Consider the following 24,493-nt stretch of genomic DNA (forward strand, 5'->3'; position numbering starts at 1 on the left):
ATACTGCTTATCAAGTAGGTTTTATACTTTATAGAACAGAAAATTACCCCGACAGTCAGTTTAACATGGTACTGATGTAAAATCAGATTCCGCGTCAATGAAGGCAGAAGGAAGGAGAGAATGAGTTCTGAAATCTCTCAAGAGCTTTAGGATATTAATTACTTAACTATATGAATGATTTTTCAAATACTCTAGAGGAATGGTTCGGAGAGAAGGGAAAGAGAATAAACATTAAGTGCCTACTCTGTGCTAGGCAATGTACTAAGTACCTTATAGTTATGATCTCATCCGCCCCTCACAAGAATGTTGTGAGGTAAATGCTATTATAATCCCAATTTTTTGGTTGAGGAAAGTGAGGCAGACAGAAGTTAAGTGACTTGCCCAGGGTCACTTATCCGCGTATACACTTATCCGTGTATCTGCAAGTATCCGAGGCTGGTTTGGGATTAGGTCTTCCTGACTCTAGGCCTTAATCCACTGTGCCACCTAGCTACCTTTAAATAAAGTAAATAACTTCTATGTTCGTTACAATTTAAAACAGGGATCCTTAACCCTTTTCTGTGTCAAGGATCTCCTTTGGCAAACTGGTGAAACCTATGTACTCTCCCTCAATATAATGTTTTTAACTGCATAAAATACAGCAAGGTCTCGATTAGTGTTAATAATGAATACTGTGAAGAGGTTGCATTATTTGAATTCACTGCATATCTCTACTGTGCTGGAACAACCAACATATTTTAAATAATTATACCTTTGAATGTTTAAAGTTCAAATATACGTAGTCACTTTTATAGTACAGATCTTGCTTTATGTAAATTTGTATTATGCAAATTTGACTTTATGTAAAGAATTCTGAAAGCAATCTGCATTCTGAACCTTGGTGGAGCGCTCGCTCCAAGGCCTCTACCACCACCACCACCACCATCAAAAATAAACCTAAACCTCAGCCCCTTCTCTCCTCCCCAAAAAAACCCCTCCAAGTAAAGCAAAAAAACTAATGTGGAAAGGCCTCTGTTGCCTCTTCTGGATTGGAGGCTTGGCTTGAGACATCCAGCAAAAGAGAGACCTTTGCCCTGCTCTGCCCACCTGCCTACATGTCCACTCCCCTGTCCCCTTACACATCTATCTTCTCAGGTACTTCGTGCCAGTTCCTAGCCCACATGCTCCTCCTCCTCCTCTTATTCCTCTGTCCCCAGCCCCTATGTGTCCTCAAATTGGGTGTCAGCTTCACTGGGTGGCCCCCTCCATCTCCCTCCCTTCCCCACATCTGTAGGCAAATTTGCATTATATAAAAATTACTTTACTTAGAGGTCTATGGAAAGGTTCACTTACATAAAGTGAGAACCATCTGTAATTGGTGCCTAGATGTAAAGCACAAAATATTACAGAGGAAACCAAAGATTAGCGATTCCATGAAATCTATTCCTGGACCCACATCATGGACCTCAGGTTAAGAACCCCTGATCTAGAAAGACAAATGGAGGAGAAAAAAAAAAACCCAGCTCTAGAATAAAGATGCTGTGTATAAAAATAGGCACAAAAATCATGTTATGTATGGAATGACAGGTCAGATAGTGAAGAAGAAAAGGTTGAAACATAAGACCTAAGAAGAGCTGTGAGAATTCTAAACAGTACAATTTACCCAAGGACAATGCTAAATCTTGTCAGTTTTTAACATGAAAAAAGGTCATTCTTTGGGATTTTATAAGTGGAAGAGGATTTTTACAAACTTATTCTCAGCTAAGTGACTACCTTTTTAACCTGCCCAGCCCCCCAGGAAAAAAATAAATAAATAAATAAAAGCTGTCACTGAAAACTGAAATGAGTGACACAGTTGAATGCAAAATGTAATGGAACAACTTCAGAGCCAAAAAGTGAATTTTTGTTGTCGTTCAGTTGTTTTAGTCGTGTCTGACCTTTCATGACCTCATTTGGGGTTCTCTTGGCAAAGAAATATGTGAATACCTATGTTTTTGTGCACCACTGTTAGATACACAGCCCAAAGAATGTGAAAACAAGTTACAGGCGTTACATAAGAAAGCTTTCACTTCCCCCCTTTTCAATTGTTGTACTTTTTTCATAACACAGAGCTGTTGTTCAGTTCTTTCAGTCATATCCGACTCTTCATGATCCAATTTTTTTCTTGGCAAAGATACTAGGGTGGCTTGCCATTTCCTTTTCCAGCTCATTTACAAATGGGGAAACTGAGGCAAACAAAGTTAAGTGACTTGCTTGGGGTCACACAGCTAGTAAGTGTCTGAGGCTAGATCTGAACTCAGGTCTTCCTGACTCCAGGCTTGGAGCTCTATCCATCGTACCACCCAGCACCACCTCTTGAGCTAAAGTGGTAAGTAATTAGAAGAAAACAGGAGGGAAATTTCAGCCACCGGAGAAATATAGGAAAAGACAGACAAGTAAGTTGTTATAAGGAATCACCCTGGTTCTTGATAACAAGCAGAAGCTTGTTATCATGAAATGGTCATGTGCCCTACTGCTTCAATTTACCTTGTACTCAACTCCATATTCACTCTGTTACTCAAAGGAGACACACGAGAGAGAAGCCCTAGGTCCTAGATCAAGCTATTTCAAACTAGGGCTTAGTGAACAACAAGCTCCCTGTACATTTGCTCCAATACTTGTCCACTGACTGCCTGTCATAGATAGATATCTCCGTCTTTATGTGTATAAAGATGGGTAATCACATGATGGACAGCTAGGTGGCGCCATAGTGCACAGAGCTCTCAGCCTTAGGTCAGAAAGGCTCCTTTTCCTGAGTTCAAATCTGACCTCAGACACTTACTACCTGTACGACCCTGGGCAAGTCTCTCAACCCTGTTTGCCTCAGTTTTCTCATCTGTAAAATGAGTTGGAGAAGGAAATAGCAAACCATTGCAGTATCTTTGCCAAGAAAACGCCAAATGGGGTCACAGAGAGTCAGACGTGGCTGAAACCACTCAACAACCACCACAACCACAACACCTCCCAGGGTTGTTGTGAAGACCAAATGAGATAAAAATTGTAGGGCACTTAGCGCATCATAATTTAGTAGATATGGACTCTAGTTCTCATTATCATTATCTACTGAATTATAATCTTCTAAAGGATTTAGACAGCGTCTTCTTCATCCTGGGATTACTCTTTGCTTGGTCCTCAGCCCCTCAAGTGCTGAATATTTCCTGAATACGTAACTTGTGAGTTTTGGCCAAGGCATCCGTTCAGTCCTCTGCAAATCTAAGAAGACGCCAGGTTTTCTCTTCAACTACCTTTCCAATCATTATGCATTCAGAGTAAATGAGGCAAGGGCAGGAGAAGCTAGATAGAAACACACCATCCCTCTTTCCCTATTTACCAAAAGGACACGGTCATAACATACCTGCCAAGAGTGTAGTAATTAATGGCTTCATAAAAATAGAGTGAACATAATCTTTCTAACTAAGGTATAACTAACGCTCTATGCATATTCTACACTTCTAGGAAAATGACATCATTAGTAAATAAAAAGTGATGACACTTGGCACTTAGTGGAATGATAGCCAAAAAAACCCAAAGTAACAACTAGTTAGCTAAATTACTACAAGAGATAAAAATAGAGAACGAATACTTCCCCACCTATCCGTTTTTTTCCTTTTTTCCTGACACCTCACAGTAAAAGGATCTATTTTATAGATTATAAGGGTCATTTGTTCAAAAGTAAATAAGAGCTCGGATACTGATACTCTAGTGGTCACCAGCAGCAGGCACCTCCCAGTTACAAGCACAGATGAGTCCTAAACCCTCTGAATCATTAATCAGATGCAAAAAGAATAACAGGTATCAAAAGCAACAGATTTATGCGCTTCCAGGTAGGCTCTTTTCCCCTGCCCCCACCCTGAATTATCCTTGGGAAAGCAGTGCCATGTTTTAGTTAATGCTATTCAATGAAGGGCAATTTTTAAGCATTATCTTTTTCCCATGAACACTTCATAGGAAACTGTAAACATGTACCTTAAGTATGTACATTACTCAGAAGCACACATAAAGCCATTTTCAAGAAAGGAAATTACAGTATTTACAACAACTAATGATATAGTACTGACTTCTAGGACTTGGTTATAAAAAATCCCCATATACAGGTACATCACTCCTTTGCTATCTTCCCCGCATAAGACACCAGCGTCACTAGTGACTGTCACTAATTTGATGCTCAAACATATTTCTATAGGGACAGGAGATGGCAGCCAGAGCAGAATTAATGGAGCCAGAAGAAAGCAACAGGTGTGCTTCTTGGTATTGAAAGGGAATCGATCTTTGGGGGATGCAAGGAAGTAAGTGGGTTATTATGAACTGAAAAACATTATATCATCACAAACTATCATGCCCAAATACAGGCTTTCTGTTATTCAATTCTTTTTTTTTTTTTTAATTTTTGCAGGGGGAAAGGCAGGGCTATTGGAGTTAAGCGACTTGCCCAAGGTCACACAGCTAGTAAGTGTGTCAAGTGTCTGAGACCGCATTTAAACTCAGGTCCTCCTGACTCCAGGGCCAGTGCTCTACTCACTGCACCACCTAGCAGCCCTATGTTATTCAATTCTTAAAAATAAATGCCAGCTTATAAATTAAAAAAACCTTCCTAAATGTGAACTTATGGTCTTAAATTCTTGCCTACGTACAGCAGATATTTAAATACTCAGTGGCCAATTAACATTTCCACGTAGCTCTAAAGAGTTATAAAATGTCTCCAGGGACCACATTTAAGTTACAATAAACATAGGCTTTCTCCTGAGGATGTTACAAAAACAGTTTGTTAAAAAAAAAGTGGCTCTCCAGGGAATGGGGTGAATATAGATGAATATTTTATAGTTATATACTGTAGCTACATCCCAGGACTGCAGATTGGGGGAGAAAAAAAACAAAGTCATACCATAAGCTGAGGAAAGAAAAGGCTGTGCCATGAATGTAGGTGGTCTTCTAGCAGCATTAACTTTTTAAGGAATTGCTCAAAACAGACACGTTTGGTAGTTGGAGCACTGTAGCAAAAATTAGCAACAATATCAGGGAATTAGCATACTATGGTGATTTGGAAGGTTCCCAGGTAGGTGAACTCATTGGGCCTTGCTTTTTCATTATCTAGCTGGAAATAAATATGTTAGGCATAGCTGCAATGATGGAATGGTTCTGAACACAGAAATATCATAATTCTATGATTTTAAGTGACAAAAAGATTAGAGGTCTTGTTCTTTGCTCACTCTCCTTTTTTTTTTTTTTGATGGATGCAGAGGAAAATAATGATATGGGTCCAGTAAAATAATGAATACCTCTGGGATAGGTATATCGTCAGTTGCTTCTGACTTCTGTAATGGTGGATATTCTGCTCTAGTATCAGACCCCTGACAGATGAGACTGCACTGAGCCCAATTAAGGCAGAATGAGGAGGTGGTTCCATCCTTGCTTAGTTCTCTGGCTTCCTAAGGAGTCTGAAAATATCTTCTGTATGAATTGCAAGGGATTCCACTCTGGATTGGGGTTGTTAACAAATCATGGAAGCCTGTTTCTAACACTGGAACAATATGAAGGTGGATTTGTATGCCCAGAGGGTACGTATGAATGTATAGACTGAGTTGTATGAGTCAAGAGAGGTGGTCACAACTGCCTAATAACATTAGTTTTGCAAGCGTTAGAAGAAATTCTTATTTTGAGAAAATTAGGGTTTCCCTGAGTTATGGTACGGTACGTTCTAATTTTACTGTAATTCTAAAAAAGAGACAATATGCTCAATTCTTAATCTTTTAGCCCTACTACCTCTATATCTCTCATTCCATTTTCCAATTCCTCCCTTTTTTCCTCCTGTATTTTTTCCATCAGTTACAGTCTTGAAGTATTAATGCATTAAAGGTATAGGTGTGGATTAATATGGTGAGAGAGAAAGAGAAAGGGGAGGAAAAAGAACAAAACGAAACAGAAAAATCCCTCATGGTATGCTGGACTAAAGTCAAAGGAACCATGTGAAGAGGCAGAAGAGATAAGAAAATAGAGATAAAGATGACAGAACCAAAAGATCCAACACGTTCATTTAAATAAATACTCTGCACTGAACTGGAGACCTATCCACCTTAAATGATGATTCCTAAAACAATTTGTAAGGAACTTTGACTCTGACATTTTTGAAAGCCAACAGTTAATACATCATAATTTATAGTCACAATTAAATATAGACTTCAAGTAAAAACCAAGATCTCCTCCATGTTTTAAAGGTAAATACATGAACATGGAGCATGTAGAAAACACAAACTTGAAGAAGGCTGAGGAAATAAGGTTAAGTGAGGATGTGCTGCATATTTGTTTGTTATGGGTTCCTTCAAGTCAAGTCAACACATCTATTGATTGCCTACTATGCACCTAAGTCCATATTGTCTACTATATACTAAATATGAGAATATACGGAATAGTTAAATGGCTTCAAGTTGTCTGAAAATTTTTTTAATCTGTACTTAGAACTATATTTTTCCTTAAATTCCATCACAAAATTGGAAAAATAAAAAATATTTTAAAATTTTTATCATATAAAAATAAAAATAAGTAATACAATAATATGAAATAAAATAAAAATACTTCTATTATAAATTTTATTGTATACATTTTATGTTAATAAAAAATAAAAAAATATTTAAAAGAGAGGAGAAATAGGAGACGATTCATCCCTGCTTCTGTGTCTAGATCCCTTTTGACAGCTGGGACACATCACTTGAAATTTCACTCACTTGTTCAGACCAAGAGCACTGGGCCCTAATCATAAGAAAGCACTAAAGAGGTTAGCAGAGCCCTCTGAGGAGATAATGCCTAGGAAGGAGCTAGGACATCCTCATCATCTTTCAAGTGGTCTATCTCTTCCACTTTCAAATGCCACATAGTTCAGTGAGAAGGCGGTGGATTTTTAATCACTTGCTAAAAGAATCTGAGTACCTGGAATGGTTTCTGACACAGTTCATTCTGCCTCAATAAAGGATCTACAGAGGGAGAGATTGATTACCTGGTGTGCTACATGCCAATGAGATCACTGGGAGAACTCAGCAGCAGGTGCTAGTAGTAAATATACAAGTTTAACAATAAAAATTCCATAAATTTGGATCTAAAGTAACAAGTGTAGAATAATTTCTCTAGTGGGCATGGTATAATATATTGTTAGCTTGACACAGAACCAGGACGACTTGCAGTCCAAATTCTGCTTCTGATACATACTAGTTGTGTGACCTTAGGCAAGTAGCAGGCCTGCCGAGCTTGTTACTTCAGGGCTCTAAGACCATGAATTGCAGAGATGATGCTAACATGCACTGGGAGTGTCACTTGGCAACACTCCCTTTACCAATGAAACTACAGGTGCAGTCCCCATTCCTTATCCTTATTGAAAAATTCTATATAATCTATAATATCTGTATAGCTTCCTATATATAATTATAATACAATAAACATTAAATAAAGACAAAAATAGAAGTAAGGGGGCAAATGAACAGAATGCTATGATATATCATATCCTAGGCAGCACAGTGGATAGAGTACCAGGCCTGGAACCAGACAGATCTGAGGTCAAATGTGACCTCAGATATTTTCTAGCTGTGTGACCCTGGGCAAGTCACTCAACCCTGTTTACCTCAGTTTCCTCATTTGTAAAATGAGCTGGAGAAGGAAATGGCAAATCACTCCAGTATCTTCATCAAGAAAACCCCAAATGGGGTCATGGAAAGTTGGGACATGACTGAAATGACTGAAGAACAACAAAAATGCTATGAACATTTTATTTTACATAAAAGCAAAAGAGTTCAGATCCCATGGAAAAAAAAAACATCCCTCTCTATCTTTTTCCCCATTAAAAAGCAGCTGATTATGGACCAGCTGGTACAGTAATTCCATTAATAACTTGTAGACTAGTATACTAGTGCTATGTTGGCATCCTAATATCAAATTATAATCAGTCACAAACATATTTCTATAATTAGTTTGCTAAATACGGCCTATATTATTTAATTCCTGCTTTAAAAAAAAACACAACTACTTTACTTCCCTCCATCTGAGTAAGTCAGAGTAAACAGCAAGGAGAGAAACAGTCATGAAAATTTTAGAGAAATCTAAACTTCCATATTATACAGAAGAACATCTGATGATTTGTGGTTTGGGAGTATACTGTTCCAGGGCAAAGGAAGAATAAGATAATAGAATACTATGATGTATCATCTATTAATAAGAGGGAAGGCAACATGATACAACCTCTGCTGGCATAGGAAAAACAGTAGAATATAGACAACCAAGCCCCCAAAGAGGATTTTATACAAGACATTAGAAAACAAATACTAACTCCCAGGTGGGCATGTTGGTATGTGCTCTATAAATACGGTAAAACCAAACAAAAACCCTAAACCTCTCATGCCACATTCCATTCACCAACTTTAAAGTACTGCACTGTCTCAAATGAGGATAGTACCTTCCATATGACAAATAATAACCTCTTTTTTTCTTGTGTGAAAGTTGGTAATTCCAAGTTAAAAAATAATTGGGGCTAAAAAAGAAAACCTCACAAAATCACCTAGTTTTGCCTGTTGGACCATCCTCTTCTATTCTATATTTATGGAGAAGCACAATTTCCCTTGGTCACCCCATTATCATACACAACTATCCATCTGTTAAAAGTTTCTCTTTATACCTAATGTAGACTTCTTGGGTGACCTAGTTCCAACTCTGCTTCATTTTCCCAAATCAGATGTTATGGAGGCAAACTTCATGTATACATCAGCAATTCTTTTGGCTTTTTATTCAGAAAACTAATCTTTATTAATCAGTTGAGGAACCTGAATCAATTCTTACCTTTTACTGCTCAAATAGTAATTTTAACTTTCTCCTCCCTAGTCCTGTCCAAAATCATGAAAACCTAATTATTTAAAGTCACCTAGGTCTTTTTTTTCTTTTTTTCAGTTTGAACCTGGACTTTAATCTGAACTTTTTTGTCATTAGTCCAGTTCTCATCCTCAAAAGCTTTTTTCTGGTCTCTGGGGTGGGGTTAATATAAGAAGTTTCATCCTTTAGGGGAAGAAACTTGTTTTTCTCTACTCTATATATCTTAACTGCACCCACGTAACCCTTAACATGATCTGTCTCTCCAGACTCTCCAAATCTATGTTTGTAAAATTTCAGAAAAAAGAAAAAAAAGAATACATTTAAAATGAAAATGACATCATGCAAAAAGTGAGGACCGATCGATCTTCCATGGTTTAAACCAGGGCTGTCCAACCTTAGGTTTTTATTGAAACAATAGACAATATATTTTGATTTGCCATTTTAGTGAGAGCTCTGCTTTGTTTACTAAAGCATTTATGTAAATTTCTATGCTGGTAGGCGGGCCGTACAAATGGCACTGTGGGCTGCATGCCTTTGGACAGCCCTGGTTTAAATAGGGGTAACTCCAGACAGACAACAGGAAATGATTCAACAAAGGATTTTCAGTTAGTTTCCTGACGAATGGCATGAACGTTGGTGTACAGAGCCAGCTGCTGAATAACCAGGGAAGTGTGCTATGATTTACAATGTTTTACTGATTTACTAGTATCCCGATCTTTAGAGCAGTGAACCTCCTGTTCCAGGTAGTTCATTGTATTAAGTTCCCCTTACGAGAAAAGAAATCTGAGTTTATTAAGTTTTGAGTGAAATATTTCTAGCAGAGAGCAAGACATGTGTTGCTGTAACATAGCCCAGGCCTGGCAATGTGCACTATGATGTAGCAAAAGGAGTAATGATTCAGCAGAGAAGAACTGAATTCAAATGCTGGCTCTGACATTTACTAGGTATGATTCAGTGAACAAGTCACGTGATTTCTCTAAGCCTCGGTTCCTACATTCATAAAATGAGGATGATAAGACGCATTCTATCTTACATTGTTATTGGGAGGAAATTCTTCTCCAACATATGAGTTGTTTAATTTAGTAATTTAAAATACATTCCTGATCTTATTACATAGAAGCAATTTGGTGCAAGCGAGTACTAGGACTTGCCGTACATAAAACTGATAGATTTTTAAATTTAACTTTTTCTGAAGAAATTTATTACCTTAAGTAGGGAAGGGTAAAATAAAAAGATTTTCTCAAATTACAAAGCTAATACAATAGCTGAGTCAACATACTTGAAACATCAATGTAATATTTGCTTGATCGATGTTGCCAGTATGAGATTGCTTCTATTCATTTGACAGACATAATTACCAGGGTAATAAATCTCTTGTTTTATAGTTTCAGTTAGTCTTATATAGGTGTTAACTCACATAGCTATGACTTATGTGCAGCAGAAAAATTCTATTCAAGCAGCAGTTTCTGCTCAAGAAAGCCTCAGTATTACAAAGTAAGGCTAATCTGAGGGTCAGGATGCTTGAGAATTTATATAAACTACAGTTTAAAAAAGAAGTCTCGAATGCATCTTTGATTGAAAGCAAAGACTGGAAAGCAAAAAAAAAAAAAACAAAAAATAGAAGCAGAGAAAAAAACCTTTAGAAAAGAATAAAATGGAAAACAACTTGGAAAATGATTAACAATATGAATAATCTCCCTGCCTCAATTCTAACTCCAGCATTATGTGAGTCAAGGAAGCGGGATTTCAGAAGACAATTTATTACAGTCTGACAGTGCTGCAGAAAACTATAGCACATCTAACCTTTGCTGGTTTTAGTCTGTTCTGATGAAACATTTCCAGTCTTCTTCTTTTTTCTTGGAACAGATACACTTTTCCGGTCAAATGTGACAGGACTGTATTGAGGAAGGCTATTGAATTTTTTTTCAAATTCTTCTTCCAGCTTTGCTAAGCTAATGGAAGGGGAAAAAAAAAATCAAACAGCATGTGAAGCACATGGTTTCAAACAAATAGAGGAAAATTATGTCAACAAACGTATCATTTGAAAGAAGTAGAGAACCTTTTTGTGACCTTGGGTAGGAAAAAAAAGCAAAACAAAACTAGAGAACAGATTTTGCTCAGGATGTTTACTAATAACACTTTTGGGGGAAATATTCATGACATTATATTGCACACTTGAGATAGGAATTGAAACATTTTTAAAGTCTAACACATCACCCTATTATTTTGAAATACCTAAGGTATTACTATATTTTTTGCCTCCTCAAGGGGTGGAAGAGGAGGTGAAGGGAGGGAGAGAATTTGGAACTGAAAATTAAAAAAAAAAAAAAAGCTAAGGCATTTACTGAATTACTCTGCCTTCCTTCTCTTGATTAACTCTAGTTTATCCCGTATATATATCTTGTTTGTACATAGTTATTTGCATATTGTCTGCCCTGTTAGACAGTGAGCTCCTCAAGAACAGCTATTGGTTTTGGCTTTCCTTTGTTTCCCTAGGGCAGGGGTATGGAACCTGTGGCCTCGAGGTCACATGTGGTCCTCTAGGTCCTCAAGGGAGGTCCTTTTATTGAATCCAAACTTCAATTTATTCTATGGAGTTTGGATTCAGTCAAAAGGCCGCCCTTGAGGACCTAGAGGGCCATATGTGGCCTCGAGGCTGCAAATTTCCCACCCCTACCCTAGTGCTTAGCACACCATAGGTGCTTAATAGATGCTGGTTGATTGATTGACTAAATTACCTGGGTGATACACAGGAGAATTTTTTATTCTCATTTTAAAATACATTTTTGATGTCTTTTGTCTTTAGCAAAGAGGAATTCCTCAAAAATTAAAGCTTGGGTACATTGTCTCTGCAGACCTATAGCAACAAAAGTCATGTTCTCTATGTGTTTTGTCTTTTACAACCAGTACATTTTTGTTTAGTCGTTTTTCAGTTGTGTCCAACTCTTTGTGACCCCATTTGGGTTTTTTTTTTTTGGCAAAGATACTGGAATGGTTTGCTATTTCCTTCTCCAGCACATTTTGCAGATGAGGAAACTGAGGCAAACAGGGTTAAGTGACTTGTCCAGGGTTACATAGCTACTAAGAGTCCTAGGTCACATTAGAACTTAGGTCCTCCTGATTCTAGGCCTGGTGCTCTGTGCCACCTAGCTGCCCAAACTCATACATACTGGCGTGTGTATGTATATGTGTGTGTGTGTCTGTGTGTGCTGTCTGTATGTTACATACACACAAGTAATTTTACAGCAGTAGGCTTCTAAATATAATGCTTTTGTTTTGCGAAAAAAAAGGGAAAAATAATTTTGAAAATAAGAACAAAAAATCCTAAAGAGCTGGCAAAAAACAAAAAAGGGACTAGACTTTCAAAAGGCCAATTTGTTTTAAAAATATGAGAAGCAAGGCAACTTTACCCAAGATGATTTTCAGAAATACTGTATCAATGATTGGGAGGTCCTGTTACTGATTTTGACATATTTGGTGGTAATTCTATGGTGCCCATAATATCATTGCTTGCTCCTGGCTTTAAATCTGGTAAAATTTAACTTAAAAGCAACCTGGGCAGATAGAGGGACGCTACGGGAGAACCACGATGTTTGATACTCTGAGGTTGCAACAACCCATGAAACTGCTTGACAAAGGGAAAATAAAATTCTACAGCAAACACAGCAATTTTTTCCTATTAAGATACAACCTTTTCTTTTTCCTTCCCTGGGAGGAAAGGGTCTATGGGATTTAAGGCCACAGCAAGGAAATGAGCCTCCTTTGGGGTCACTGAGTTGAGGATTGACTTGATACCTTGCTGGCAGTAATTCACGTAGTAGAAAAATAATTCTAATGGGAACTCCCTGGATCAAGTACCTGGAGTGGGAGTATCACAAAGGTATCAGAGACTGACCAGGCTTAGGGAGAAATTCCTACCGGTCAGAAATCCTCAAGCCTTTACTCCACCGTTAGCCTAAATCATCTGTTGCATGATAGAAGAGAAGGAAAATGATAACAGAGATATTATAGAAATACAATCAATAGGCCACATCTTGCTACTATCCACAAGGATAGCATGAAACTTTGTAAAATATTTTTCTAAAATCTAAGTAACTAAGTATATAATTTGTTGCTGTTCAGTCATTTTCAGTCATGTCCAACTCTTCCTGACCCCATCTGGGGTTTTCTTGGCAAAGATACTCAAGTGGTTTGCCATTTCCCTCTCTAGCTCATTTTACAGATGAGGAAACTGAGGCAAACATGGTTATGTGACTTGCCCGGGGTCACACAACTAGTATGTGTCTGAGGCTAGAGTTGAACTCAGGTCTTCCTGACTCCAGGCTTGGCACTCTTTTAGATCATTGTTACAGCCTGGTTTGGCAGGCAAGGAGAAAGAACTGCATCCCTGTACCTAAAATATTCCCTTCTCAGCCTTCTGTTAACCTGGGAGGAAGTTCCCCTCTCAGGTGAGTGAAATGAGTTGAGGGTTCAAGAGTTATCTCCGTTACTAACCTACCGTATGACCCTGGTCTTGGACAACTCCATTTCCCCTTTGTCTTTCCTCAGTTTGCTCCTCTAGAGAATGAGAGAACTGGACTAGATCAGGGGTTTTTTAACCTTGATTCCATGAACTTGTTTTTAAAAGTATTTTGGTAACTGAAACAATTTATCATAAAATGCTGAAACTAGAAGAGACCTTAGAGAGATAATCTAATAACTCTCTTTCAGCATAATTGGTTTCTTTTGTAACCCTATGTATTTTATTGTTATGCATTTAAATAAATATTATGAAAAGGGATCCATAACACACAAAAAAGGTTAAGACTCCATGGATTAGATTATCTCTCTAAGCTCTCTTCTGGTTTCAATATCTCATGATAAATGGCTTCAGTTTAAAAATGACCTCAATTTTGGAGGATTGGAACCATATGAGAAGTCGCAGTCCAACGAGAAAGAAAGGTGGCAGAGATGGGAGGGGGACACTATTAACTAAGTTCAAGGGAAGGAGTGTAGGAAAAGGGTATGATATATTGTGGCTGACATTTTTTTTCTGAGTTAAGAACATATGTTAAGCTTAACGAAAATCAGTTTTTCATGGGAGAGATGTACCTCTTAAGACAAAAGCTAACTGCAGGTAATAAGGTTTAAAAATGTTTTTAGAAGTTAAATGCATAAAAGAGAGATATAATTAGGAAGCCTCAATGGGTGTGTGTGTGTGTGTGTGTGTGTGTGTGTGTGTGTGTGTGTGTGTGTGAGACACCGAGAGAGAGAAAGAGAAAGAGAGAGAAAGAGAGAGACAGAGAGAGAGAGAGAGACAGAGAGAGAGGAAGGTAAGTGGGCTTCTGTTTTCTTTGCAGAAGTTTGTCAAGTCAGAATTGAGGCAAGAAAGTGTACGGATGAATAATTTCCTGAGCTTAAAGGTTAAAATGTTCATATGTATATGAATTCTCAGGGAATTATAACACATCTGCCACCATTTCTCACTATTCAAAGTGTACAAATTCTAAACCAGCAAGCGCCAAACAATCAAGTGTGTCAAATTCTACCATAATGAAAAAAAAATACAGGAAAAAAATCTACCTTAAAGAAAAAAAAAACCTATTCTTGATTTAAGTCTGGAGATGAAAAGGATTTGTCACTAATATACACATGGGCATTAGCTCCTTATATTAGAGAGAACCCACATGTCAATTTCTTTTTTGGGCCAAATTTCTAAGAGAACATTTATCTTTTCCTATACCTCAAAAATGCTCAGTTAAAGCATCTCTATGTGTTGTCATATCCTGAAATGGGGACAATGGAGCTTTCTGCCAGGAAGTCATAATTCCTATTCCTCTCTTCTGGTAATCTCTTCCTAAATAGTGTCTAAAACTTTACATGCGTCTTTCTTTGGCACAGAGTACCATATAGCAGTGGTAGATATCTAAAAAGGCACATGGCATTGACCCAAAGCACTCAGCCTTTTTTTTTTTTATTTTCTTGGTAACCTTACATTTAACAATGCTTTTGGGTCAGGAGTAATGTGAAAATGTCAGTGGTACTATTTTAAATGTGATGGTAAATCTAATTAGACTCAGTGTAGATTTTAAAGAAATAAGAGGAATGAAATAGATTATCTGAACCTCTATAAGCCATTATTTAAAATAATTTCTTCCCTTTTCATTTTATGATAAAATACAGCCTTGGTGAAGGGCTTAAGAAGCACTCTTGCAAAAGATCAGTTGAAAGGACTGAATTGTTTAGCCTGGAGAAGTATTTGAAAGGTTGTCATATGGAAGTGGGATCAGACTTATTCTAGGTCCCACAGGACAGAACTAGCAACACTGGGTAGAAGCTGCAAAGGGGAAATTCCAGGCTTGATATAAGGAAAAACTCCCTCTAATAACTAGTGTATCCATCTAAACACGGAAAGGACAACCACAAAGGGTAATGGATTCTCTCTCAGAAGATGTCTTCAGGCAAAGGCTGAGATGATAACTTGGTCAGGTATGCTATAGAGGGAATTTCTGTTCAGGTATGGATTGGAGTACAGAGCCTCTGAGATTCTGTGATTAAATCTAACCATAGATTATGAGGTTTTAAGACACTAAACATCTCTCATTCTGTTCATGTTCTTAAATCAACATAATGTGTACTTACTTTGTGGTACACTCAAAAAAGGCCCCTCATTTTTATTCAATTTGTTCTCTTCCAATTGGACTCCTGAGAAATCCTTAAGGATTTTTGGCAGCAGTACGACTGCATAGGCGGATTTCTTTTCTTACCACCATGGACAAAGTAGCATGACACTGCTAATTTAATAACTCAATTTCTACTCATGGCCCCAGGAATTGCTTCTCTATGGCTCTAGCATTATAATTTGAACAATTCTTAATTATTTTTACCTTGATTTAATATTACTATCTCATATCACATTTTGCAATAGGAAGCTCCCCCTTAACAAAGATCAACCAACTTTTGTTCCTTTGTTCATTTTATGGCAAAGAGATGTTTAAAATAAAATAAAGACAGATGAAGGAGTGATTTTAATTTCCTTCTCTTCTTCCTGTAGTGGTTTACTCATACAGCAGAATGGCATGGATTTATCTACTAGATTAAGTTCCTATGGCTCTTTTCCTCCACTATATGTCACAGCGGTCTAGAATTTTAAAGCTCCAGGTGAATTTAAAAGATCACCTGGTCCAAATTATTCATTTTTTGCATGAGGAAACTGGATTGCCATGTTTTTGCCTTGCTTTGTATCCCTAGTGCTTAGCACAAGGCCTGGCACTGAGCACTTTTAAAATGCTTGTTGAGTGACCATCCTCTGATTTCAAAGATGACAAAATCTTCAAGGTCGTACCATCAGTCAGTGGACTAGAATCCATGTCTAAGACTAGACTCTATGTCTAGAATCAGGACCAGAATCTATGTCTCCTGATTAGAGCTCCATCAGTCACACTAGCCTACTGTTCTTGTGTTCTTGAAATACTGGTCCAGCCTCCAACCACCAAAATGAATAATTCTTTAAAATATTTTATGATAATGTTTTGTGGAAATACACAGTATGGTTGAAAGACTTCAGACTGTAGTACTCTCATCGATGTGGTGATCTACCATGATTGCAGAAGACTAATGGTAAAGCATTCCTCCTTTCAGCAGAGATGTGGTGGTCTGGAGGTATGAAATGAGCCACACATTTTTAGACATGGTCAATGATTTTTTTTTTTTTGACTAAGGATGTTACAAGGGAAGGCTCTATTGATGGTAGTGGTTGAAAATAACAGTGATTAAAAAAAAAAGATTATCAATAAGACATTAAAAAAATAAAGATTATGATACTGAGCACCATTTGTGCTATGTGCCCTCTCTGCCTAAAGTAATGATTCTCAAATCTAGTATTATGACTACTCAAGATATATTTGGAATTAGAGAACCTGGGTTCAAGTCTCACTCCTGCTCCTTCCTACCTAGGTGTCTTTGGGTAATTTACTTACCCTTTCTGGGCCCCACTTTCCTCTCCTGTATAAGCAATGGGAGGAAAGAGGGTGTTGGATTAGGAGATCTCTAAGGTCTTTTATAACTCTAAATCTATGATGTTCTGGTATCACCAACTAGATTTAAATGAAGCACAAGACATATCAGTTTCTCAATACCTATCCCCTGTTGTAGTGGATTTAACCATAAATCACTTAAATTCTCAAAAACTGTTTCCTCAACTGTAAAAAAGCTCGAAGAGTTATTGTGAAGCTCAAATTAGAAAATGGATTGAAAATACTTGCCAAACTTTAAAACACTATATAAGTATCCATAATTATTATCATCATCATCTCAGGGTGCATATTGATTTCTTAAAAAAATAGTCCAAGCAAAAACTATTTTAATTAATGAGTTAAATTATGAAAACACAATGGAGTCAGATAGGAATTGATGGAGAACCTTTGTACTTGACAGAGAGAAACTGTAACTCTCGGTACAGAAAATGACAGTTATTCCACTACCTTATAAATAATCATATTTTTTGCCTGTGCCTTGGCAAGAGAGTGGATGAGATTTGAATTCACTTTAAAATGCTCCTACTTAAGAGAACTGTACTTGACCATATAAGCAGTCTTAATGATAATTATTATAAGATTATATATCTGTTCATAATATATCTATATCAAAGTTATTTTTGTATCTATATATTAGGTATATTTGTATGTTTAATTATATATCTACACACAATAACATATAATTATCAGTGGTGCAATGGGAAGAATGACGGATTAGTAGCTGGAGGACCTGAGATCAAATCTTCTTTCTGCTGCTTACTACCTATGTGATTTTGGGTGAGTCAATTAACTTTTTTGGACCTCAGTTTCCCCAAATGTAAAATGAGAGTACTGAATTAGATGAGCTCACGTGTTCATTCCAACTCTCCATCTAAGCTCCATTCTCCATGAAACTGACCAACAACTTGGCCTCACATCACCTTCCTCAATTGTCTTCTATAAAGCACATTTTGGTACCTTTTTTTTAACATTGTTCTTTTTTTGTTTTATATTCAATTCAGCACAACAAATATTTACTGAGCATCTCCTGCTGAACCACTATTTTCTTATCTCTCCTCCTTGAGGGCATGGAGAATATCAGATGCTTCTCTTGTGTTATCTTTTTTGTATGGCAGAATACGAGAAATACAGAAGAGCTCAATGATACCAGGAATTACTATTAAATGGCTAGCGTGCTCCAAATGCTCACATTCATTGAGCTAATGATTTGATGGTTTTGACATAGATGAGTTTCTGCAAAAATGATGGCAGCACGTAAATATGGCATATTTTAATTTGGATCAGGAAAACAGCACGTGAAGAATATTTTTGAATGTATAGAGTTGACTGTGTTTATCATAAAATTTCCACTGTACTATACATATGGTGTGCTCAAGTATAATTGACTTTATATACATATATGTGCCCTTACCCAAGGACAAACTCTTCCTTTGGCTTTGGTCTTTTTAGCTTCTTACTCCCACTTGTCCCACACTGGGTAAATGACCAATTTTCTTCATGCCAACACCCTTCATGATCAGAGGAGTTGCCTTTTCCTGAGCTTCTTTTCCCTAGGAAAGCAAAATACAATAGGTTTCATGTTGCTATCCTGAGGGTGGAAAAGCACTATACCAACCTCACAAATAACCCATGTGTTATTTCAATTTAACATACACTACCCTGGATGTAAGCACTTCAAATTCCTTGGTAAATGATCCATGCTATTCTACAACTAAAGGAATAAGTAAACTTATCTGGTATTTCATTAGTTTCTTTGTTATATATATATATATATATATATGTATGTATATGTATATAACAAATATATATATGTATATAACAAATATATATATATATGTGTATATATATATATATATATATATATATATATATATATATATATATGGGAAAGGATGGATCACAGAATGCCAAGAGTGGCTTGAGCAATACCAACACTTTTCTTATTCGAGATTTTTAAATGTATGGGAACTACTTTGCTTTTAGCACTACTGTTTTTACAATTCTCCATAATAGCCCCAGGAGACCATATATGCACTCCCTGGCACCCTCTTTCAAGGTCCATCATACTAATGATGTCATGTTTCTCTCTTTCCATTCAAGCATTTGACATGTATCTTTCTTATCCATGTAAACAGAAGTCCAAAAATGAAATTAGAATATTGTAAAAGATAAAACACAGTGCAATGCACAGAGTTAGTGCTCAATACAAATGCTGATTGAATGAGAAAAAAAATGAAGATGCAATGTTACATAGTTTCTAGATTGAGTCTATGTAAAATGGGTTTTTTTTAATCGTACTATTCTACCTGTAACTTTGATTATGCCACAGAATGGACTAAGGTATATAATTTTCCTCAAAGAATTAGTAGTTATGGGTTATGATCCTGTCAAACAGACTGGCATAAAATAATAAATTCTTTGGATCAGTTTTAGTTATTTACCACTCATATAAAAAAAAAAAACATTTATCTGGCTTTTTCCTTTATTTCATCATGCTCTGTCTTGCATTAGTTATTTACTACCTGTCTTAACTCCCTGCCTTCTTCCTCCCATTAGCTTGTAAGCTTCTCGAGGGCAGAGAGGGAGTCATTTTTTATCTGTTATCTCCTCCTTCACCTACAACAAACCTAGCATATAGTGATTAATATATGCTTTGTGAATATGAAAAAAAACCCAAACCTGAATTCAATTGAATTACTAGACCCAAAGAGTACTAAACTGAGCCTCAATCTTTCTAAATTGCCAGTCTGTAATAATTTAAAGCTACTAGGGTCATTTGTACTCTGGGAACTGACAGCAGCCCAGCAAATGAATGGAAAATGACACCCATCATGGAAAATGTATAATTAAAATGACCGTACCACTGCTGGCCAAGTGAAAACTGGCTGCTGTTTCTTCCATTAGGTCTAAAGAAAAGACTCTGATTCTCTTTTTTCACTCCCCATTTCAGCACAGCAGTAGTAACCTACCTCTGTCCACATTAGCTCGCAGGGATGTGAGCATGCCCTCTGACACCAGAGTTTTATAAAGAGCACCTTTGCAAGACCTCTCAGATTTCCTTGAGCCACAGATTTCTATCTTTCTATTACAGTCACTCTCCTCTGTTTTGACCTGTCCTGGCAAGCTCTGTGGTAGAACCTCCTCCGTTGGAGTCAATGGTTCTGCTCTTACACATTCTGGTACCTCTCCGGTAACCTCTTTGTTGGCAGTAACACTAGTGAAATCCAGAGGCTTGGACTCTTTGGTGGTGTTTGACAGTTTCTCCTTTGACATCTTCTTCTCTTTTGACTTCACTTTTTTCTTTGGTGACTTGGTGTCCAGAATGCTTCCCTTCACACTTGAGGACGTGCGAACTTTTTTGCGAGGGGTTTCACCAAGTTTCTCGATGCCCCAGTCTCCCTTTGCAACTGCTTCAATCGTATATATAACACTCTCAATATCAGACTCTGAGGATTGCCTCTTTTTGCAGGTTTTCTTGGGAGTGGACTTTTCATTCCCATGTCGGTCCATTTTGTTCTTCTTCTTCTTCTTTTTCAGCTTCTCTGGTTTGCTTAATCCTGAGGTGTCCTCAACGATCACAGTTTCATGGGAATGACATATGGGATCTTTTCTGCTGGGACCATCAGTTGCGATTAGTTTACTACTGACAGAAGAAGAGGGATCAGTAAAGTGGCTACACTTTTGATCTTCCTTCAACTCTTCTTTTTTTATCTCTTCACTATCTTCCTTCTTTCCCTCCTTCATTTGGTCCACTTTAATCTCCTCAAAGGTTTTGACACTTGGGCAGTCTTTGACTACTTCTTCGGCTGGCTTTTCCAATTCTGTCTTCTTCTGCAACTTGTCTTCCTCTGATTTCTCTACTTTTATTTCCCTTTCTACTTTTCCCTTCTCAGATTCTTCCATGCTTCTCCCTTCTGATTCTTTTGCTTTCATCACCTTTGCGTCTTCTACTTTTACTCCTTCTGATGCTAGGCACATCTAGGAAAAATTAAAACCACAGGAAAAATTACTAATGATTTTTATTACCCATTTCTTAAAATTAATTCATATGCTACAGTAATAAGTCCTTTATAAAAATGGTATCATTATTGAGTAAGTTAGCTGACTTCCCCCCAAAATATTTTAGTAATTTTCATCAGTAACAGTTCTTGTGCACCAAGAAGTACACAGTCACCAGTGACCTATAACTTTTAGTAGCCAGCTTCAACCAGTTATTTAATTTGCCATGCTCTCCTTTGCTTCTCTATTGGTAGAATGGATATAATGATAATATCTCCCTGCGATCTCTGGAGTACTATCTGTAAAGTGTTTTTGGTTCCATGAAGAAAGCCATTATAATAGTTATTATTATTAACATAAGTAGTTCAAAGATATACTAAATGTTCTTAGCAAACCTGCATCCCTGTGATCCTCTACTGGGACATCTGGCTGAAATGAATGCAACTTAACGGCAAATATTCTATTCTTCTTGCCAGCACCCAAATATCTTAGGACTCCAATTTAGAGATATGATCTCCAGCAGAAATGATAGCAACTTGTTTTGTATACATTCTCACTAATCAAGCCGAAAATACCAATTAGAGGGCAATTGTATTACGGGGGCTTTTGGCATTATTCACATTATCTGGTTTGTATAGTGGCCACCTAGAGGAGACAGCCTCACTAAGTGAGTTGGTCACAATGATGAGGGCATGAAATGGCAGAAAATCTCTTTAAAATAAGAATGAAATATCCTTTCATGGCAAGCTCTCAGATTTTGTAAAATTTATAAAACACATTTTTTTTAAAAATGGACAATCTATAAATTAAGAATTAACAATTAGGCTAAATCTCTCCCTCTCTCTCCTCCCTCCCTCTCTCTCTCTCTCTCTCTCATCTTTCATTGGTTTCTTAGCCTCTGTCTAAAAACATGTTCAGTTCTCCCTTACCACCCTCTCCTTCAAATTAAAAAAAACCCTACAAATTGCATTTTGACCCTGTTATCTCATTCCTCTTTATGTTCTCATTTCTCCTTTCTTTCAACTAAGTCTTAAATGGACTAGACTAAATTTACTGCTGTTTCCTCACTGTCAACTCGTCAGTCACCAATTTCTTGAAACTTTTCTCTTCCTCATAAATGACCTGCTTATTACCAAAGCCAATGGCTTCCCCCGTCTCCCACCCCAAGTCTTTAATCTTCCTTAATCTTTATAGAGCACATTACTAAGAGTCTGCATTCTATTAATTTTTCTTTTGGTACTTCTTCATCTTTCTCCTCTTCCTCAAGCATGGGCCCTTTTAACTGTCTCTTTATGTTTTCTATCACCTTAGCTGCTTTCATGCTTTTAATTATCACCTCCATGAAGATAATCTCTACCCTCAGTTTCTCACTGTATTCCACAGTATATTATTTCAGTCACGCTTTACAATTACATGTGAGATTTCTACTCCTAGTAATCCTGTTGCCATCTCAAATTCACACATCCATTATGGAACTCATTACCTTCTCCCTATAGGAGTCACTTCTCCCAGTTTCTCTAATACATTTGATGGGATGACCATCAACCCATCTCAAAACCGAGATTTTTTTTTAATCTTCCCTCTGTGTAATTCCTTGTCAGGGATCCCTAGTCCCTGGTAGGCTAGCCAAAACTATAATGGTTATTTAATAATAACTGAGGAAACAATCCAAGCAATATAACTTATTGGCAAAAGAGGTGTAATAAATGGGTCAATGGACTTCTCACTGAGTCCAAAGACCTAGAATGCAGTGAAACGGATTTTTATGTATTAAAAACAATCAAATAAAACCAACTGATTATAAGAAAACAATTAACCAGGATACAAAATTAGGTAATCTTATTTCTAATTGGAGGAAACAATTGGGACTTTCCATGTTAGGAGGAAGATAAATGGATTTTGGGATCTTTCTTTTCCCAAAATTGGAAGTTGCTGATCCACTTGCATTTATGACACTATACTGAAATAATTCATTTCAGGATATTTTCACTATTTGTTTGGATTATTTTAATAATTTCTTGAGCAGCCAGGTAATACAGTGTATAGAATGCTGAATCTGGAGTTAGGAAGACCCATCTTCCTGAGTACAAATCTGGCCACTTACCAGCTGTGTGACCTTGGGCAAGTCACTTAACCCTATTTGCCTCAGTTTCCTCTGTAAAATGAGCTGAAGAAGGAAATGGCAAACCACTGCAGTATCTTTGCCAAGAAAACCCCAAATGGGGTCACAAAGAATTGGACAGGCCTGAAAAATGACTGAACAGCAAAAACAATTCTTAACTGGTTTTCTGCCTCCTTTCTCCTTCCTCTCCAGTCTATGTTCAAACTTGGAGTCAATGTGGAGAAATGTAAAAATAAGCTTCTAATATTATCTCTGCTACTGGTTTCAAAATAAACTGCAAAGTAGAGAGACAGGAAGAAGGGAAACCAGAGTTCACTCAGGAGGTCCTAAGTTTTAAGGAAGATTAGGGTTCCAAAAGGCAAGAATTAACAAACATACACTCCAGGCATAGGGAACAGACTATACAAATAAGTATAGAGATAGTCATGGGCACGGCCTGCTGAGTTTGGAGCATAGCTAATAGTTCAATAGTATGTAGTAGTGTGTGAAAGTGGGGTGGTATAAAATATGCTCAGAAAAGCAAATTACAGACCAGATTTTAGAGGACCTGAAGACTAAGGTGTCTACATTTTATCCTAGAAAAAATAAGAGGCTAAGGAAGGTTTTTGTTATGTGGTCAGAATTATATGCTAGGGATGCTATCTTGGCAATTTTTTTTTCTTTTTAACATCTGATTCTTTTGGTTTTCATGTCACACTTATTTACTCTCTCCCCAATTTTGGAAACTGTATTGAGGGCAGATTGAGAAAAGAATGGAGGCAGGGAGATCAATAAAGCAATTATTATAACAATCATGATGCTCTCTAGAGGCAACTAAAATTCTAATCCAGCTTCACAGACACTTTAAGGCCCTGAGCAAGTCATCCAACCTCTGCCTTGGTTTCCTCAACCATAAAATGGGAATAATGATAGCACCTACTTTTCAAAGTGGTTGTGAGGATTAAATTAAGTAACACGCCTAAAGTGCTTTGCAAAACCTAAAAGTACTATATAACTGCTAGCCATTATTATTATTATTATTTTTATTATTATTAAGGCCAGAGAGACATAACAGTGCCAGATTATCATGGATCTTAAATGCCAAGCTGTTAGGTTAATGGGGAATAAGATCTTCCCTGCCCATCAATAGGCCTCATGTGGAGCCCATTAAGGGAAGCTTGCTTGCTTGTGGGAAGTCTTACACATTTTTTGTTAATTTCTAATTAGGTACTGAGTCAGGACGGTTGTGGCTCTGAGCCTGTTAGCTGAAAGAGTATATATTCTAAGAGGTGAGCTTTTGCTTTGGGGGCTTGCTTATGAGAAAGATGTTGCGGTTCCCTGGTCAAGACTCTGAGTGGCCCTATATTCAGAGCTCCCTGACTCCTCAGAGGTAAAGGCTCTCTCCATTCAGCGGTGGATGCAGGGCTTTGATTCAGGCGGTAGAACCCTGTCTGTTGGTCTTTATTTCTCTTCTCTGTATTTTTTCTGTTTAATTAAAGAAGATCGTTGACCCCTG

At 37.2% G+C, this 24,493-nt stretch overlaps 1 protein-coding gene across 5 annotated transcripts in view; it reads right to left on the reverse strand.

Annotated features, from left to right (window-relative positions):
- Positions 1 to 24,493, reverse strand: part of BBX (BBX high mobility group box domain containing) — a 268,119-nt gene that overhangs the window by 24,839 nt on the left and 218,787 nt on the right. For all 5 annotated transcript variants that reach the window (XM_036745759.1, XM_036745760.1, XM_036745757.1 and 2 more), the window contains exons 8-10: positions 19,847 to 20,855; positions 18,289 to 18,427; positions 10,666 to 10,814 (exon numbers count right to left, since the gene is read on the reverse strand). In XM_036745759.1, coding sequence (XP_036601654.1) covers positions 10,666 to 10,814; positions 18,289 to 18,427; positions 19,847 to 20,855 — 1,297 coding nt within the window. The remainder of the gene's footprint in view (positions 1 to 10,665; positions 10,815 to 18,288; positions 18,428 to 19,846; positions 20,856 to 24,493) is intronic.

This window comes from Trichosurus vulpecula, chromosome 2, assembly GCF_011100635.1.
Source record: "Trichosurus vulpecula isolate mTriVul1 chromosome 2, mTriVul1.pri, whole genome shotgun sequence".
NCBI classification, from domain to species: Eukaryota; Metazoa; Chordata; class Mammalia; order Diprotodontia; family Phalangeridae; genus Trichosurus; species Trichosurus vulpecula.